This window comes from Pithys albifrons, chromosome Z (assembly GCF_047495875.1).
Source record: "Pithys albifrons albifrons isolate INPA30051 chromosome Z, PitAlb_v1, whole genome shotgun sequence".
NCBI classification, from domain to species: Eukaryota; Metazoa; Chordata; class Aves; order Passeriformes; family Thamnophilidae; genus Pithys; species Pithys albifrons.
The window spans coordinates 21,854,898-21,875,269 of record NC_092497.1 but is presented as its reverse complement, the minus strand read 5'-3'; the positions used below and the strand labels follow the sequence as shown (position 1 = coordinate 21,875,269).

General features: G+C 36.4%; 2 protein-coding genes across 2 annotated transcripts in view; both read right to left on the bottom strand.

Moving 5' to 3' along the window:
* Positions 1–1,701: 1,701 nt before the first annotated feature.
* Positions 1,702–20,372, bottom strand: part of IPO11 (importin 11) — an 81,510-nt gene continuing 62,839 nt past the window's right edge. The window contains exons 30-32 of the mRNA XM_071580708.1: positions 8,862–8,957; positions 5,255–5,339; positions 1,702–2,088 (exon numbers count right to left, since the gene is read on the bottom strand). Coding sequence (XP_071436809.1) covers positions 1,924–2,088; positions 5,255–5,339; positions 8,862–8,957 — 346 coding nt within the window. The 3' untranslated portion in view covers positions 1,702–1,923. The remainder of the gene's footprint in view (positions 2,089–5,254; positions 5,340–8,861; positions 8,958–20,372) is intronic.
* LRRC70 (leucine rich repeat containing 70) lies at positions 15,403–18,880 on the bottom strand. Its single transcript, XM_071580709.1, has 2 exons — positions 18,752–18,880; positions 15,403–18,270 (listed from the first exon to the last, which is right to left on the bottom strand). The coding sequence occupies exons 1-2, from the start codon at positions 18,828–18,830 to the stop codon at positions 16,337–16,339; spliced, it is 2,013 nt and encodes a 670-aa protein (XP_071436810.1). The 5' UTR covers positions 18,831–18,880; the 3' UTR covers positions 15,403–16,336.

The window sequence follows — 20,372 nt, the reverse complement described above, 5'->3', positions numbered from 1 at the left end:
CTTGACAGGGTCTCTACCAACATTAGTTATCATGCACTAAAATAAACTGCAGTTAACAGTCCACCATGTGAGGTAACAGTGTGCTTAGAGAATGATGTGGGGTCTGGCTCAGCTGCCTGCAGGACATGGCACAGGGAGCTTGGTGGCTTGGCCACACAGCAGAGAGCAGCCTTTCAGCCAGGGCTGGACTCCAGCAGGTGGTACTTGCCTTCGTCTGAAGCATCATGGACCACCGTTTGGCACTGACTATCCATAAAAAAGTACTACTCCCTGACTGTGGCCCACTGACTTAAGCGCTGGACTCGATGATCCTTGTGGGTCCCTTCCAACTCAGAATAGTCTGTGATTCTGTGATCTGCACTAGTTTTACACTGATCCACAGGCGTAGGGGCCCTGCAGATTAACTGTGCAACAAATGCAAATTCAATCAAATTACCATCAGGTTCTGGTAACTAATACAATACAAATTGTAACAATTCTTCTAGCAAACCTCTCCAAGTACAAAGCAGGAAACAATGAGTTATCACACGACTTCTGCTGACAGATGGCAACAGGTACAGGGGAGGTTTTGCATTCAGAAGTTTGAGTCCCAAGCAGCCTTTGATCCTCATGCCAAAGGAGGAGAGAAAGGCAAAACTTACTCTGCAAACAGAGAGAAGGTTTTGAAAATGGTTACTCCCCAAAGGGTCAGTAAAAAAAGGCTCAGATTTTTAAAAGCATGTGGTCATCTGGTAAGATTCTCAAAAGCCTGTAGGGGTCTTTAAAGAGCTAAAAAACAGAGCCTGGAAAAAAAAGTCTGACTTAATAGCTGAATCATTCCTTAATGATGCAAAGTTCATTTCAACTTTGAAGGTGGAAGACAAGCCCTTAAAAGGAAAAATATGAAAATGGAAATGAGCCTTCTCTTCCCCCTTCCACCTGCAAGTTACCAAAGACAAAGGCACACAGAAAGGAGCAGCTTTACACTCCAACTCCTGCAAGTAACTAATAAATAATTAAAAGTAAGCCTTATGTTTGCAAATAATTATTTCAATTGTAACCATCTGGGCCTAAACTTTTCAGTAGCAATTCTGAAGTATCCTGATAACATGCCTTTGATTAAAAAATGCAAAGAATTGAGATACTAAATATGGCAATTTTAAGTAGTCTAGGTACAGCCACAAATTAACTGGAATTAAATACTTATCTGCCTCTGGTGAGTTTCTGTGTTAAGATAGCCAGAAGTGAAACAGAAGGAACTCAAGAAAGAATTTTTTTCTTAAGAGAAATAAAGTATTTGGTGATTAAAATGAAAAGCCTCATCTTCAGAGAGAGGCATACACTGATGGTCTCTAACAACTCTTCAAATACAATCTAAGCTTCTTTTTCTCTGAGACAATTCCAAGGAATTATCTTTCGTGAAGGAATATTTGTGCTCACAGTCTTAATGCTTTCCCAACTCTTTCTGTTTGTATGGTTGAACACACAGTCAAGAAAGACCAATAGAAAGGGTAGAAAGTTATAGGTATACAATATGAAAAGAAGCAGCTCCTGATACTGAATTATAGTATTAACAGACTATATTAGCAGACTCTTCCCATTAATATGTATCAGTAAATTCCTTCAGACCTCTGAATTTAACCATAGCTTTGTGACCAATAAAAGGCTGTAATGGTATCAGAAAAAAGGTACAACCTAGGACAACACAGACTATGTTAGGAGTCATGGAAATGTTAAATGGTGTTTATTATTAAAAACTTAACAAAAAACATAGTTTAACAGCAAAAACAGAAAGTTGTTTTTACTTTTTTAACAGAAGTTATTTTCACCTTCCTCTAGGCTTTTCCATACAAGATAGAATGCTAGAGTTTTTGGTTTGGGGTTTTTCTTCTTTGTTTTTTTGAAATTAATTCGACAAAAAAAAAAAATCTTTTTTCTGCTTATTTAGAAGCCTTGTAAAAATTCTTGTAGCTGGGCAACTATTTCTGTGTCCACAGTTTCCATAAGGGCCTGAAAACCTTGTTCTCCCAATAATTCCTGCTGTGCCTTTAGCTTCTCATAGATGAACTGCTGCAATGACACAGTGTGTACAGGATCCTTCAGTGCAAGCTGTGGAAAACACGTAAGAGAAAAATACATTATAATGCATTAAAAAACACTCTGCAACTTACTAATTTCTATTATAACTTCAGCTCAAGAATGAAATCTGGTGGTTTTTTTTTTTCCTTTATACTTAATTGAGAAAGAAGGAGGAAGATTTCTGAAGAAAGGATCAAATTAAGTATTATCAAGGCAAATATTGGTTTAAAACTATTTGAAGCAGTGGCAAATCACTAGAATCTTATACTTTGCTGTAAGATTTCATCCACCTATAAGATAAAAACAATTCCAAGCTGCTTTATTGGTTAATGAACGAGTTTCCTGTAACTCCCAAAAATCCCATCAGACATTACCATGGCAAGCACTTTAGCAATGGCATGAACTATGGTCAGTTTTATTTTATTAGTAAGAAAACATAACACAGAAGTTGAACTAGTTTAGACTATATGACAAACAACAGTGAAAATAAACTGCCCATATCTATAAAGGATAGACACACTTCAGTAGTAGTACCTATAAACCTAAGCAGTCCAGTTAGATTATCCAATTTCCTTCTGGGCAGGAGGGACAGAGTATTTGCCACTATTTTACATATTAACTGCTTCTTAATGAAAGCAAACATAGGTAAAGAAGGGGTTACGTTGATAGAGGAAGTATTGTTCATTTCAGTGTCAGCAGACACATGGGTCAGCATTTGTCCCTCAGTCCACCAGGGGGTGGAAGGTGGGGACACCTGGAGCTTGCCACATCCTAAAGAAGTAGGATGTTGAAATCAATGGCCACTTAATGCAGACCTGTGATCTGTTCATCTCCAAACGAACAAAACCAAACAACACTACTCTTTATACTGGAAGGCCAGGAAACTATCAGTGCTAGATCTCAAAGCCCACTGAAACAGGAGACTTATAATACCTTGCTATACTGTCATTTCTAAAGAATTAAGGCATATTAAACTTGTACAACAGCTCTTTCAGCATGATCAAAAAAAAAAAAGAAACATTTAAATGTTAATATGGAGTCAAAGACATTGAACCTTAAGATTACTTACTTAACAGCAAGTTATTCAATATTCACTCAATATTTTATGAAAAAATATTGAGTGAATCAGCCACATATAAATAACATAGATTAAAACTTCCGAAATTACTGTAATTACTACAAAAGAGAAGTTAAGTTTATTTCTTACAAGTAACTCCAGTAAAAAAACAAGGCTGTTTTTTGGCCTCCTCCATCATTGCTTACAAGTTATTCTTTCTTATTATGGTCACCACACCTTTGATATTGTAAATCTCTTAAATATTCCCTCAGTATTCCTCATGTTGGCTTTTTAGCCTTTGATCCTTCACCATTTTGTAGTACACAGCTATTTTACATTTCAAAGGTAAGATATAATCTTTTTCTTCCTTACTCTTAATATTATATTCTTTTGAAAAAGGAAGTAATTGCAGTAATAGTTTAGTTTAGTATCTGAAGTATTTTTTTCCAGTAATGTAATTTGAATCTCTGGAATATAAAAGATTTTTCTAATGAAATTTCTAAATCACAACTACTCTACTCAAGATTTTCCAAGGTTAGTGACATCCTTTTGTAATAGCACTAGCACAATCTACGAGGGGGGGAACCCCAACAAGACTGTATTGCCCAGCAAAGAATCTGCAACAACTGTAATTTGGGATATATATTGAATTTATAATTAGTTAGTTTCAGTAAGTTAGTAGCTCTGAATAGTTATTAGTCTAGGGAATTTTGCACAGAAAAATAGGTATTAAAAATTGCCATATATAAGGGTTCTCATCCTTGTAACCCTGATACAGCAGGAACTAGATGAATGGCATACATTACAAAGTCACCTTGGGAAGTGCTGCCAAAAAAGCCTTTCTTTTACAACCTCTTATACCTACAAACCAATTAATCTGTGCATTTAGTTAACTCTATGACTTGTGCAACCCTACCATAAATCCTTGTTTAACTCATTCTGTACTCAGAATTAGAACGGGAAGCCAGAAAAAAGTTGACTTAAAATATCAACTTCAGGTGAATTTTGTTTCTCTTCTGCCAACGAAAATTAATTTAATCAGCAATTTCATGCTACAAAGTTTATTATCCAGATAACGTAAAAAAAGGAAGTAAATAAAAGGACTCGAGACTTAATTCAATGGTAAGTAAACTGCCTTCCCATATGCCAATTTTCACCAACGAGCCTCAACTTAAGTCCAATTATTTTCCAGTTTTAAAAAACTACTAGAATGCAAGTATCTCTGTAATGCTGTTCTAGCACCCCAACGACAATTTTCAAAGTCTGAACAAAAGTGTATTGTTTTGAAAATACAGGGTTTGAATTCTTGCTTATTTGCAAAATTTTCTGGAACTTCAAGTCTGAACTTTCTCCAGCATCTCTTACAATAATACTACAGAGATGGTCTCTAGTGTCTCAGACATCCCAAATCCCCAGGACCTGCCTCATCATGAGTGGTGATGATGGGTTTTGCAACAATCCTCTGAATTATCTCTGCAATACTAAGGAAAAGTAATTAATCTTGAAAAAACAACCAAAAGGAAGAAGATGACTAAACTTAATATACTACATAATTCAAAATTAATCTTTTATTCCAAGTGGCCCTGTCAGATCTGCACTGTGTTGGAAGTTCAGGAATATGCTACTGTATGCACTTCAATTTGTTACCTAATTACTGATAAATATTGTAATTCCATACTTTTTTCCCACAAAACTTCGGAGAACCTAGTCAAATTTGTACATTTAAAAGAAACCATTTACTAAGAAAGCAAAAGCATCCAATGACTTTTTAGTAAAAGTTCTGTACATTAGAAAAAGGTTCTGTGCAAACACATGAATTGTATTAAATATGAGAAATTTGGCCTGCCATGACATTTCAGTAAGGTTTGATTCTCTACTTTTTCCAATAAATTCTTTTTCTGTTGTCTGACTATTGGAATGTCCACAGATGCTGTTTATTTTGCCAATAGACTCCAAGCTGCAAAATGCAAGCAGAAGCGTAAGTGTTGTGGTTGCAAAATTTGTCATCATTTTCCTCTTTTGATTTAAGAGATGAATTTTCCAAGAACAATAGATGAACCAAAACTAAAAGGAATTTAGTGTGACAGAAGTGAAGCATATAAATCAGGTTTATAATTGAATAACAAATCTAAAACTTACCATTTTTTTCCTTTTGTCTTGTTCTGTGGGAGGTTCCTCATCATCTGTAGCTTTGGGCTCTTCAAAATGAGACATTAACATGCAGCTAAAAATGGGAATAAGAACAGTTTTAACATGCACTATCATTAAAACTTATTTTAAAGCACTTTTAAAAACACAGAACAGATATGAAAGAGTTTGCTGAAAGTCAGGCAATCTGTTAACAATTTTTTTTCTGAGAACACTGAATCTAATAAAGCCTGAATTGCGTGTTCTCTGTCACTTCAACCCCTGTAAAAATCTCTGCTACTCTCCATATTTTAGCTTAGGATGTGGTTTTCAAATGCATTTCTGTATATAGAAAATAGACTACATGGCCTTAAAAAAAGAATTAATATAGAAAAACTTATGGTTCCTAACTAAAAATTTCCATTCTTCTTAAGCAAGTGCTACACAAGCACTCTATCCTATCAACATGAAAGTCAAAATGGCACATGTACAAAGCTAGTAGAGCTTTCTCATGGCATTCATCTTTTTCTGTGAGACCTTTAATCTCACAGAACCTGAAAACTAATCAGGGCACTGCTACTGGTTCTACACTAACATCTGCTAGACACTGAAGAATAATGTTTCAGGCAGACAGAAATGAGCTAGCTTCTGCAATCATTTACTTAAACAGCTCTTTATAGGCAGGTAAGGCTAAGGTTTCAAACTAATTTTTTGATTGGCTTCAACTGGCAATATTTGCAAGTAACAGCCTTATTTTAACTATTATTTTTGTAGTGAGTACAAAACCAGAAAATATGGAGGAAAAAAGTAGTTTAAATGTCAGAGGTTTTTCTGTCTCTTGAAATAGTTTGAATAGACTTTATAAAGACATTGATGATAGGTATCCTATAGCAAGCATACCTTTCATTCACTTTGCACAATCTGCATTGAAAGAATTCACAAATATTCAACCACTTTACCAATTTTTTTCCTAGAAAATCTGCCTTAAAAACCAAAAGGTTTTAAAAACTACTCAGGTGACAACAACTTGTCACTATGAATTAGGTGTGTTTTAAGACAGGAAAGACACAACTCACACAATACAAAGCACAAAGACAGATGCACATTATTGCTCTTTTACAATCCTGCACTAATGTGTGTCTTTAACTGCTGCATTCTGCTAGCAGGTACAATGTTCCTTCAGCTGAATCCCTATTTTAAAGTTATAAAAATGAAAAAAAAAGTTGGAATTTTATGTGATTCTTATATAATTTTATAGGAAAATGTTCAGACTTATTTTGTTTATATATTTGGTTTTCTATTAAAATGTGTTTAGAACTGTATGAAACACTTCCTAAACAGCAAGCATGGCAAGCAGGGTCAAATGCTAACAAAGAAGCAATTTCTAATAAAAAGATTAGTAATTTCAAAATAATACAGCAAATTGCGTATCTCCTATGCTCACATATGCCTTATTGCCACTCAGTTTATTAAAGAAAAAGGAGACAAAAGTTGTATTTGCCAAAACATACCAAATTGAATTAACTTTTGCAGTCCTTACTAAATTCTAGGTACCACAAAGAGTAATTCAAAACACAAGAAGAGGAAGAATAACTAAGAGATGATGATAAAATTGGGGAAAATGTGAGTTTTGGTGAGACAAGACTAAAGTAAAGGAACACTCCTCTTTCCAGAAAATCTGAGGTCTGTGAAGAGTTTTTGTAATTATCATTATAATGCAAAACATAAGCACTAGGAAACCTCCATATTGTAAGCCAGGACTCTGTGTAAACATTTTCATAATACAATTAAAATTCAATTTAGAAAGTGGTGAGACATTTCTCTCTTCCAAAATCTCATTCCTCTAACTACAATAGTTTCTTCAAAATTTCTGTTTAAATATAATCATGGTCAGGTTAATAAGACACTTATGCCAACACTGCCATTTAAGACATTTAAGATACAATTTTCCCTGTGGAAGTTTATGTCGTCTTCATTCTCCAGTGGCTGCAGTTCTATATTGCTTCAGCCTTGATTCTCTGATGCTAAACATGCACATAGTTTTACTTTCTATACTACAGTAACTGGTTAATATGATAATCAGTGGAGTACACATTATTTTTTCCTGAACCAGTCCTGGCTTAACTCATGCTTCTTCAACCTGCAAAACCACAACAATATACCCGATTTATGATGAGTGCTCTCACTTGACTGAATTTCAGAAGTTCAAAATATATTACACAAATGTGGGAATCTTTCAAACAGCCCATTCAGCACCTGTCAATGTATGTCCTTGGTTCAGTGCAACTATATTATACAAAGTGAAAACAATGTCCAGAGTTTGGAAAAGTAGTGACAGCCTTCAGGCTTAAAATATGAAATGAACTAGAACAAATTTTTTTATTTCTCTATGAGAACTCTTTATAACAAGTGTTGGCAATGCAACATGCTTAGAAATAGAAGGGACTCTGTAATTTTGTCTCGAACAGTAAACAAAACCCACTGCCAGACTTGGTGTGCATTCCCAGAGTTTGGAGTTACATCTTCTTTACTGAGTTCAGCAGGAAGTAGTTTTGCAAGCAATTCTTGGGCAATAGTTCATGCTCAGCATAAATGTGGACCATTCTCTGTGCACACTTGTGTGCATATCACCTGTGTTATGCAGAGACAAACTTAATAGATTGCATCTCGTTGCTCTCTGCCACCTGGTTTCAGTGCCAACAAACACCCCCTGAAGCAATTAATTAATTAGTTCAGATACAGTCTGTTACACCACCAGGTAATTATCTGAAAGTTAGAAAATGTTTTGATTCTTAGTACCAAAGCATCCAGTAAGTACTGCTATTAGCATATAGTGTCTGCAAGAACATCCTGCAGAGCACCTTTTTTAATGTCTTACACCTCTACATCAACCTAAATCTCTGTAATCATTACAGAGAAAAAAACCAAAATTAAGATTTCGGTCCAAAATATATCTTACTATTTACTATTTTTTTATTTTTCCAGCTTTGATGGATTACCACCAGTAATTTGAGAGTCATCAGCAGGTGAATGTGTGTGGTGCTGGGCTGCAGTACACTCTGGGCACCCCCAACACCCGCCTTCCTGCCAGAAGCAAACTCTTGCTCCCAGCTCTGGATACTGTCTTCTGAGACATAACCTGTAGCAGCCAGTTAAGTGGAACAACTCAGGGGAGAGAACTGCCCTTGTAGGATAGGTTTTCAAGTTCTCCAAGCTGTGAAGTATTGTACACTAGGTTACACTTCTATGAGGCTGATGTCACACTCAAAAAAAACTTTGAGCTACCACCCTATCAACACACAAGCTTGTAGTATTGCAATTTTAGATGTAACAGTCCAGCAGGCAAAAAGCAAATCTAAGCACATGAACATTTTAAGACATCATTTAGCAGATAACTTAATGAACAATTAAAATTACAGTCATTTTAGGCTCCTATTTCTCCATTGCAATCATTTTTCCCTGAAAACCAAAAATTTCCTGTCTTACTAAAATATTCACACTTGAGAAAATAAACTATTACAACCATATCTCAACTGCCTACAGATTTTTTAAATCAAAACACTTTATATAAAACAGTACTGCTACTGTTAAACCCAGCAAAATTAGATTTTCCACTTACTCTTTGTATGTTCCTGTTTCAGAATCTTCAGTCATAACATCATGGAGCCCTTCCACTGAAATGTTGATGATACCACAAAATTTATCTTGGATAACACTGTAATAGAACAAAATTTATCTTGCATAACATTGGAAAAGAACAGGAAAATGACTTAGCTAAAGTAACTACACAGGAAATTTGCTCAGCAGCTGTAGAGCAAATTTATGGAGAGGTCTTTTCCTTGCTTACTGCTTAGCTGAGAATGCTATCACGCAAGTAATTCAGGTGGTCTTTTTAATTACAAAATGCCTTCAAAATATGTAAGAAACATTTTTCTTAAATATAATAAAACTCCATGTGCCACTGTTGAAAACTTAGAAATAATTGTCAATGGAATAAAAGAAAACATACATTAGTAGAGGAGTCAAGAACCAAGTGGGAAGGAAATGCCCCTGCCAGCTGGAAAGTCAGGAATACTGGCTTCTACTCCCAACACCACTTCTGCCACAACTATTCAATGTATAAACCTAGACATAAAACATTGAGCAGTGGCAGCTTGTAAAGATGGTATACTTCTCTACATATGTGTGTTTCTTCAACCTCCTAGGCAGCTGGCTGCCCTCAGAAGGTGAAAAATCCCTGTACTCAATCCTGGGGGTATGTCACTTCCCTGACTATACAGAGAAAAGTGGGGCAGGATTTCTCTGCTTGAACAAGGGCACCTCCTGCCATTTGAAACTCCAAGCTATTCAATGCAAATGCAAAGGGCTGGGAGATTTCACTCACGAGTTAAACAGGATGAGCACCTTTACCCAGCATGACCTGAAGGCCAGCCTAGATATATACCCAATGCCCAAAATTACACTAAACATGATTACACTTGCCCCTGCCTGGAGAACTGATGTGCCTGTAGGGTGAGGACATAGAAAAACATGATCTCCCTATGATGGGTAAATGCAAAGCTACCAGTTAGAGCTTCTGCTCAATCTTACGCTACTGCAGATCAAATGCCAGAGATGTGGATTGTGAGACCTTTGTGCTTGGACTGGTAAGACTGCATAACTTTCAGGTACATAAAGCAAAAAAAGGGAAAGGGCCTAACTGGTGATGGTAAACTACCGCCCTCTTCCTGGGACTGCCACTGACTGAAGCACTTTATTGCTTTCTGTTTCGAATTTCAGACTTACCTATACCCAAAACACACTCTTCCTGCCAAATAAGCAGAAGCAGACATATTCCATTTATTTACAAGCACTGAATACTAAGTTCATATGTTGTAGTTTGATTGTAGTTGATCATTGTTTTAACATAGACTAATCTATTTCTTAATGCTCTTTCATTTCGTTTTCTCTAGCACCTTGTACATTAGTTACTACATTTGAAAAACTTCTTATCAAACAAACAACAAATTTTAAGTATATGACAGAATGTCTCTAAAAATAGATGTTTGGGGGAAAATGTTTATTATGTTAGAATCCTAAGCATAGAGAATATTTCTTTTATATTTGTTTTGATACAATTTTTGATTATTTTTGTTCACTTTTTTTTATTCAGGTACTGCCAAATGCCAGTATCTGAACTATATATTGTGTAATCAAACTTGAAACTCCTGAACTCCACAAAATGAAAACTGACACAATTTTCATTATCTGACTGTCAGCTATATATTTTAAAAGACACTTTCTCCCTTGCCAAAAGCTTCCTCATCACATTCAGAACAGCAAAACAAAAATTCTCACCTTGTGAGACTTCTCTGTGGGGTTCTGCAGAGAGCAAACAAACAGTAAACAGACTATCTACCTCACAGCACTGCTGAGAAAGTGAACGCTGCCTGCTCAGCATCCGTGTAACAAGCCCACAGAGACACAGCAGGTTTCCTCACAGAGTCAAAGGTTTCTACCTACACACTTGCCATTAAAACTCATTTGCCTCATCCTTTTTTTTGAAACACATCTCTAGGAAAGTGTGATTATTATTTTCCAGTGTGAAAAAGGAAACACCTGTCCTCAGATCACGTCAACAGAGGACAAAAGGCATTCATCTGGGAACAACTGTGAACACTTTGTACCCTGGAGAAGTAAACTATGCCCTGTTCATACACACTATTTCATTAATAACACAAGCTGCTGTCTACTACCTGTATTCTTTCTTCCTTCCAAACTGCATGACTCATAGAATGGTTTGCATTGGAAGGGACATTAAAGATCATCTACTTCCAATTCACCTTCCACTAGAAACAACTTGCTCAGAGCACCATCTGACCTGGCCTTGAACAATGCCAGGGATGGGGCATCCACAGCTTCCCTGGGCAACCTGTGCCAGTGCCTTGCCACTCTCACAGTAAAGAAATTCTTCCTAACAACTAATTTAAACCTACTCATTCAGTTTGAAGCCATTCCCCTTCGTTCTGTCAGTACAGAAGAGGCCCTCTCTGTTTTTTCTGTAGGCCCCCCTTCAGATACTGAAAGGAGCTATGAGTTCCAGGCTGAAGAACCCCAACTTTCTCAGCCTGTTTACATAGGGAAGCTGCTCCAGGCTTCTTACCAACTTTGTGGCCCTTCTCTGGACTTGCTCCAATAGTTTCATGTCCTTCTTATATTTGGGGCCCCAGAGCTGGATGCAGCACTCAAAGTGGGGTCTCACTGGAGCAGAGTAGATGGGGAGACACCTCCCTTGACCTACTGGCCACACTGCCCAGAATTTCATCGGCTTTCTCAGCTGTGAGCACACACTGACAGCTTCAGTTTTTCATCTTTACCCTCAAGTCCTTCTCTGCAGGCCTGCTCTCAATCCTTCTTCAACCAAACTGATAAAGAAACCCTAGCTGTCAAGGAAATTTTATATTGGGAGTGGAAAAAAGGGTGTTTGATGCAATGAAGGCATAGTCTTTTGATCAGCTGCAGGGCTAATGATGGTCAATGTATTCAGGGAAGTTTAATTATCCAACACGTAAACAAATACTGTAGGCAAAGTGCTCATTAACAACATGAGTTTTTCCCATGCTTGCAGATTGACAGAATGAGCACACAGGGAGGCCCATTTCAGTAACTTGTGTTTCCAAGCGTCTATGAAATTTCCAGAAGAAACTGAGGATAGTAGTTGAAGATCAAACACTGTCCTTGATAACTGACCTTGAAAGTACATAGAGAAATCATTAATTTCTTTACTTGGAAAGAATATTTTTATTTTACGGCACAAATGAGAACTTGTATTTTACTTCTTTCTTTAACGAAGGTTGGTACATGTTTATCTTTCTTGGAGGAACACAAAGAATGCACAAGCCCTTTCAAAATGAGCTAGCTTGCCTACAGCTTTCAGTAAACATACCACCTTCTCTTTTCTTCTCTTCCTTCTTTTTCCCTTTAAATGGGACATGCATTTTCTTTCTATCAAAGACTCACTGAAACATTGACCAAGTATGGAAACATTAAACAATACAACTATTTTTAGAATACAAGACACATGCTGGTGAAAAATAATGATAAGATAGACTCATACTTTAAAAAAAGAAACCTCAGCTAAAGTTCAGTGAGAATATACAATTCAGCAGGCCTTAATTTCATAGACGAGAAAGCAAACCAAGTAACTCAGTGTAGCACCTTTTTAAAGAGAGTAAAAGTAGTCTGCTTGTTTCAAGAAATTAAAAAGTCATATGAACAGATTCAGAAAAGACAGAGACACTGTTTTAAGACAAACTTCTAAAACAGAGCAGTTCATACTTTCCATACTAAAATCTTAAACCTGGAGGATGGAACTGTTTAAGCAGTTTTCCCCTTCAACTGCATACAATTGAGATCAGAAAAGAAACAAACAAACATCATCATCAATTTCTAACTAGTTTATCTACCCAGTCTTTCTAAGTAAGCAGGACAAAACCTCATTTGGTATGCAGCAAAAAGTAAAAGGCCAAAGTTAGGACCTAAAACACTCCAGAACCCAGTTTCAAAGATACAATTAACACATTATTTTTTTTTAAACTACAGAAAGGATATTTTATGCTGCCTGTTAATAAAATGCACCTTGAGTATAATGAAATCAAAATTTAGCAATTAGGGAAGCTTCTACATGAATAATCTCAGAACTTTTGTTTCAAAGTTTGCATAAGTTTTTAGATAAGAGACTAAGAGCTTTGCAAAGGACAAAACAGACCACAACTGCTATGAATAAAGTAGTATTTATTTTTTCTCATCCTCTCTATAATTTCTAATACACTCAGCTATCCAACCTTTTTATTAGTCGGGTTTTATGCAAAAATCCACAATTTTGATTCTAATTACACAGATAAATACTGTAGATAAAGCTTTACCACCAACTTAGAACATACATCGTGATGAATTTTTAGTGGTGTTTAAATAAACTGGGCCCCATATCTGCTATGCATCTCATTCAGAAAGGGAAAAAAATCTGTATGGGAAAAACCTACTTTTTCCGAGATTAAAAGACAGAGAACGTATTTTCTCCTTTTCTACATTCACCAGGAGGAAGCAATAACCAGTTGGAGTTTGTATCTTTGCTAGTGTACAGACAGAGAAAGATTAATTAAATTCTTTATTCTTATCTCGTTAGCCAAGGAAATAGGTAGATTACTTTGCACATACTTGTGAGTGATGTAAATTATTATTACACAGACCCCTCAGGAACTGCACAGTACTGGAAGCTCCTAAAGCAATAAAGTAGCAGCTAAGACAGTATTTCCATGGGAGTCCTATGACTGACTGACCATGAAGCACCATTTTGCTTCATGAGGACAGACTCAAGTAATGAAACTGAACTAAGTCTTCTGATACAGTCCCTAATGATATTAATAGACATATTAACTACATGTGTACACGTTTGCTGGTGTGAACGTTTAAATATAAAAGATACCAACTGCAAAACGAAGTTATTTCCCTCACAACTGCATAATGAATCTCTCACTTCCTTATCAGTCTAATCCCACTGTTGACAAGCAGGATATTAGAGTATCTCCACTCCAAAGGATGCCTTCCAACCCTTCCAACTCTCTGCTTGCACAAACAGCTGTGGCAGCACTGGTTTCCTTTCATGCTCCATCCCCACAGATGGGGAGACTCGTACCTGGCAAACAACTTCTACAGCAGCCTGTCAGTGAAAAGGATGCACCTTCAGAGAGAACCTCTCAAGCTTTTCAGCAGAGAGCAGCTGTGGAAATCAGAGCCTAAAATAACAGCTGCTTCCTGACAGATTTCTTTGAGAATTAAGTTCGTTCAGTCTCAACCTCCATCCACTTCCAAAATTCCTCTGTAACCAAGGCATAGCAGCATTTCTAGCAAGGAAAACCCAACTAGTTTCCACTCAATTTCAAATCCATTATTTCTGAAAACATTCATATCATATTGAAAATTTAGAATTACACTGTTATAGTTTGGGCTGGCAAAATGCCAACTGCCTGGTACCCAGTCAAAAAGTCCACTCCCAGAGCAGGAGAGTGAGGGAAAACAGCAGAAACAAGGCTTTAAACACAGTGAGGTTTAAAACTGCCAAATCTACTACTGTGCAATCACCAATTGTGCTGCTGTTACTAAATGAAAACAAATTTAACATTTATCACAAGGAATTAGGTAGGAGAGACAGAATGTAACAAAAACAGGTAAAAGATGAAGAGATTGCAGTGAATTAGTAACCGAAAAAAAATAGTAACAGCCAGTATTTTCCCTCAAAAGCATTTGCCCATTATATTTACCATCTAATCTACAAGTAGAAAACTATTTTTAGAAATAGCTTCTACTCAAGCTATCCAAAACAGTTTAAGCTTTTGTCCAAGTAGCTGAATTGAGTGTTCCCTACAAGTATTTGATTATACAGAAAATTACAGTAAAATATAGTATTACAATATACTAAATTGTTCTTTCATTGCATTCAATAGAGACACGTAACAAGCAACAATAAGACACACTTGCACAGTGCAGACAAGGTTTGTATTTGTACTGGTAGCAGATGATATGTTTTCACTACTGGAAAAGAACTGCAGGTGGACAAACATGATAACAGGGAGCTGCACAACACAGCCATGCAGTATTACACCAGCAGGAAGCAGGCAGGACAGAAGAGCAACCCTGAGTGCAGTTCTGGCTCATCTGGAGAACACCAGAGCCCACAAGCTGGAGCCAGAACAGCAGCATACCTTTACACAATTTAAACTGACACCATGGAGGAGAAATTATCATTGCTCCCCACCTGCCCTTGAACAAAGAGATTTAAATGTAAACTGTGCAAAATAAACCACATGGTTGAAGTCTCTAAGGCATAGGCCTGTAGGACAAATATTATATGTATACCTATGTCCCAATTGTAGAAAACTTTACAAGATTGGACACTTTTGGAGCATATTTTTAGGACTTTTTTCCTGAATAAATTCTGAATTACTGGAAAAATAATCTGAAAAAGTCATGTTGAAAATAAAGCTATAATACAATAAACATAACCTGACAATAACAGAACATCAATATTTGAAACAGAAATAAAAAGTTAAACCCAAAGAAAACTATATAGGAAAATATCCTTATTTTCAAGAAGAAGCATTCACTAGGAACATGTACTCTGATCTGACACTTTCAAAAATAAACGAAATATGTAAATAAATTAGCAATTAATTTAGCAGTATGTATTTATAGTGTAGTGTATTTCTTCAATTTGTACCCCTTACTTCATCAACTAGTCCCGCAAACTATTACCACATAGATAACAAAATATCTTTTATTGACAATAATTATTCAGTTCTAATACCTTAGACATAATAAACTTGGTCAATGTCTCACTTCAAAAGAAATTCAGTTTCCCTTAACTCAAGTTTGGGGTGTTTAATAAAATGATACAGATACACATTATTAAAAAAGACACTTTAATGTATTCATTATACATACTGAATACACAATTTTATATATTAAAATGTTAGAGGTATTAATAGAATTTGTCCAGTTTTAAATTTTTCTCTTCCTCAAGAGTCTGAACATCCTAGCTGGAAATATGGTCACCTTTTTTTTGGCCACTGTGCTTATTAATAGGAAGTGGAGTAGAAACTGCATTCAAATAAATACATAAAGCACTGCTTTTTTTTCTCCTTCCCAAAGACTTCTTGGCTTTGTGATCATGCTAAGAACTGATGTTTTGCTTGCTTAAAGCTTCAAGTTAGCTATGCAATTTCTGTAGGAACTTGTATCATTAAGTACTGCAAATTAAATTAAATTAACATGTATTTTATACTGCATGTATACTTGAGCTATAGGTGAAAGATTCCTACAAACAAGGACAGAGGATAATAAATTTATGCATGTCAGATTTAAATTACATGTAATAAAATTATAAACTTCAAAACATTCAGGATGCAAAAGATGATGCAGTTTGTGCCCTTTCGCCCTTTCCCACAATTCTATCAAACAGTTGCTCTTAATCAGTGAAGGTACTTTTAGAAAATTGAGTTCTTGATTTCTTGACCTTTCATATCACAGTAATGTTAATATCAAAAAAATTTAGATAAATTACAATGATGAGTGTTCGAACAGTATTACCTGTGCCTGACTTTCTGAGGCTGTTCGCTTGAGCAGCCTAATTTGGTCCAGTTCTGAATGCCCCACTGATTTCCGAGTTAGAGACTGCACTGAGTCAGTTATGTTATATCTGCCAGGCTGATAAAAGCCATAATATTCTATTCTCTTTTCCTCTGAGTTTTCCAGCACCTTTAGTTTCTGCCTAAATTGAATAATTTTACAGGTTAAGAACAGGATTACAGCACAAGCCAGAATGAAAAAGGCTAGTAAAATGTCAAAAGCTTGATTCAGTTTTTCAACCTGTTGTGCACACATCAGGGATGTTTTTAATGACACGGGAGCAGCATCTGTTGGAAACAAATCTTCTTCTACGCTTCTGTTAATAGGTGTAATCTGTGTTGGTATTTGCACTGGTAGTGTTGATAATACTGTAGTTGCCGGTGACGGAATTTCAACAGTGTTTCCTTCATAGGGCGCAGGGGTAGCAGATGTAGCCGTAGTTCCTTCCCAGAAAGCAGCATGTTTAGGTTCAATATTGACAAACTGTTCAAATGTGTTGTGCCTGTTCCCTTTGTGCCATGCCATCAGCAACGTGGTAGCACTGTGATGGACACTGACAGACCCCAGACTCCAGGCAGTCTCTGGGCTGGCAGTAGGACTAATGCAGTTTGAAAACCGAGTCCACTTTATGTAGTGCAAAGGTCTACCACGCATACTCTGGGGATTCTGACAATGAATTCTCACAGAAACAAGAGAGGATGCCAGCCAATTAAGCAAACCAAGCACTTTGCAACTGCAGTTCCAAGGATTAAAATTTACCTGTAGATGTGTTAAAGATACTAAGGGTTTGAGCACTTCGGGTTCTAACTCTGTAATATTATTAAATGCTAAACTGAGTATTTTAAGTGAGTGTCCCATTTTTTCAAAGGTACCATCACCAATACTGGTTATTTTATTTCTGTCTAGCTGCAGATACATTAAATTGTTCAATAAAGTAAAAGTGCTGGAATTTATATTTTCTAAATCATTATAACTTAAGATTAACTGGCTAAGGTTGTTTAATCCAAAAAATCCATTTACAGCAATACATTTTAGTTTGACATTTTTCAAAGCCAGATACCTAAGCTTGTTAAGTTTATTAAATGCAAAAGGCTGTATTGATCCAATAGGATTGTGAGATAAAGAAAGTCTCTCAAGATTTTTGAGCTTTCCAATAGCATCCGATGGCACAAGCGTTAAGTTGTTGCCTTCAAGAAACAAATATGCAAGTTTTTCAAGATGATAAAATGCTGAATCTGATATCTGTGAAATCTTATTATTGGCTAGGTTTAGTGTTTTGAGACTTTTCATTCCCAAGAAAGTCCCACTTCCAAGGACACTGAGACGATTTCTTTGAAGTGTTAAATATCTAACAGAAAGAAGATCACTAAATAATCCCCTGGGAACAAAAGCTATTTGATTATTCTGAAGGTATAAACAATGAAGATTGGAAAGGCCTTCAAAGATTCCTGGATCCAGGCGTTTAATATTATTGTTATTTAGATGCAAGTAGCACATTTTGGGGAGTTCCACAAAAGCTTTAGGGTGTATGTACAAAATACTGGAGTTATCCATGTAGAGTGCAGCAAGCTTCTCAAGGCCTCTTAGTTCATTTGGAGTGACATGTGATATATTATTTCCACTGAGGTACACAAGAACTGTTGTTTTTGGAAAGTTCCAAGGGATGCTTGAAAGCCCTGCATTACGACAGCTAACTTGTCTCCCTGTGCAGAGCTGACAAGCAGATGGACAGCAAAAAGCTTCCTTCTGAAGCAGCAACAAAAGAAAACAATTAAGTATATACAGGAATGCTCCTGGGCAGGGTGGAGAACTTTGCAGAACACACATATCCCTGTCTTTGGCCTTCTTACTCATCTCTGACTTTGCTAGTAGAGATAAAAAGAAGTATATAAATATTATATCAAATATATTAAATGTATAAATATTATTATTAAGTAATTAAATCTGTGTGGATAGTCTTTAAAATATTAGCACTGCTCTCAGGACAAGTATTTTACATATTCTCCTTTCATGCCAAACAAGCAGTTTAACTTACTACGTCTAAACAGTCCCAAAAAAAATCTCAAAGTAAATGAACAATAAATAAATGTACTGCCAACCTAGACAGAAAATATTTAACTGGTTATATCATAAAAGCAACTAGGCTGCCAAAATAACAACTTCTATTACATTAAAAATACTATTTAATAACTATTTTTTATTATTAAGAATTACTAGGAAACGTTTCAAAAGCATTCAAGTAGATATGGCAATGCTAAACAAGTTTCCTTTCGCTGGCATTTCTAATTTGAATTTTACCTTTATAAAGCTGAGTTACAGTCAAAATAAATATAAAGAAATCCATACCCCAAATCTGAAGTCCATTATTTCTGTTATTTTGCTGTTTGCAGTTCACTGCAGTTACAAGATGACTGACTACACCCATCTGTGAAACCTTTATAAAGGCAGCATTGCTGCATACTACATCACTCACATTTTTTCCCCAGGATTTGCAACAGTTTGCTCAGGAAACTAAGAAAGAAGTGCTGAAAGTCAGGTTGCCATGGATTCAGGAAACTCTGGGACAGGAAGGCACTTTATCTGTGCTTCAGAAGTATTGTTGGAAAGGAAATAATGATTTTTTTCGAGAAAACCAAGAACTATCTTAGTCTCTTAACTGCTGCTGCTTTTTGTTTTGTACTTTTTTAATCGACTGATTTAAAAGGAGAGCTCAAAATAGTTTTCTCTTACTTAGGTATAACTTTCAGAATAAAGCATAACTATTTGTAACAGCACTATTGCACTACTTGTAACTCCTTTGTCTTCCAGCCAGAATCTGAAATATTTTTTTAGATCAACAGCAATGCGTACACTTTTCTCTCTCTGTCTACAGAGCCAGACTGCTGCCACCACACATGCACACACATTCCAGTGGCCCAGCAGAGAGGAAGAACAGTCTGGAGGGAACAGCCCCAGTGCCTCCAGCACTCTGGCAAGGCACACCCTGCCAGCAACCCCAGGGAAACCCAGGAAGTCTCTGAGATAAGAACACATGATGTGGTACTAAGCTGCTGCATGTTTCAGACTTGACTCAAGCACTTTGATAAGCCTTCCTTTAGGCCACTTTTTTAAAAGCAATTTATCCACAGAGGACTATGGTTCTGAGAGCCACACCTTTGGTCCGAAGTTCGTTTCCTGCAGTGTCCTTTGTGCAGATACACACTTGGTGCAAATGTGGGCTATAAATATCTCCCTTGCCTAAACACCGGAGATTACATCCTCAGTTTATCCATCACACACTTGCAAGGTCCAGTCACATCATTAAAGGGGGAAAGGGGAGATTAAGTCTACAAATAGCAACCTAACTATAAACCCATGATTTTACTGCAACAAGACCTTCTGCCCAGCCAAAGGACAAAGCCCATTAGCAGTCATAGCCTAGGAAGAGGCACAACAGCAGGAGAGTCAAGTCACTTCGGCTACAATGATCTCACAAAGGAAGCATGAATTCACCTAAGGGGTGAAATATAAGCCAAATATCCTTGTCTATATAATCCAAACTGAAACACCTGAAACACATGAGAAAAGGAAACAGAATAGACAAGGACACACTTTTGAAGAAGTTTTCTTTCAAATATCTTGTCTAAAATACAACATCAGTAGGACCAGTAAAATTGGTCCATGGCTCATTTTGGACAAAGCCTGTATCAGGTGCAACCCAGAATTAGAAGTGCATTTGGTCCTTTCAGCTGAGACCAATGAATAAATAGCAAAACTATTTCTTCTTTAGATTTAACTATTTATTTGTATGCTTTAATTTTTTTTCCTACTATTTAACATAATTGTTGACATAAAGAAAAGCAAAACTAAATATCAGATCATTTGTTTAAAGGGAAAATACTGCATAGTTCTGAACAGTTCACAGGAAGACTGGTGAGTTTTCCTGGGTAAAGGGCACAGAACACTAAGGAAAACAATCAACAACATC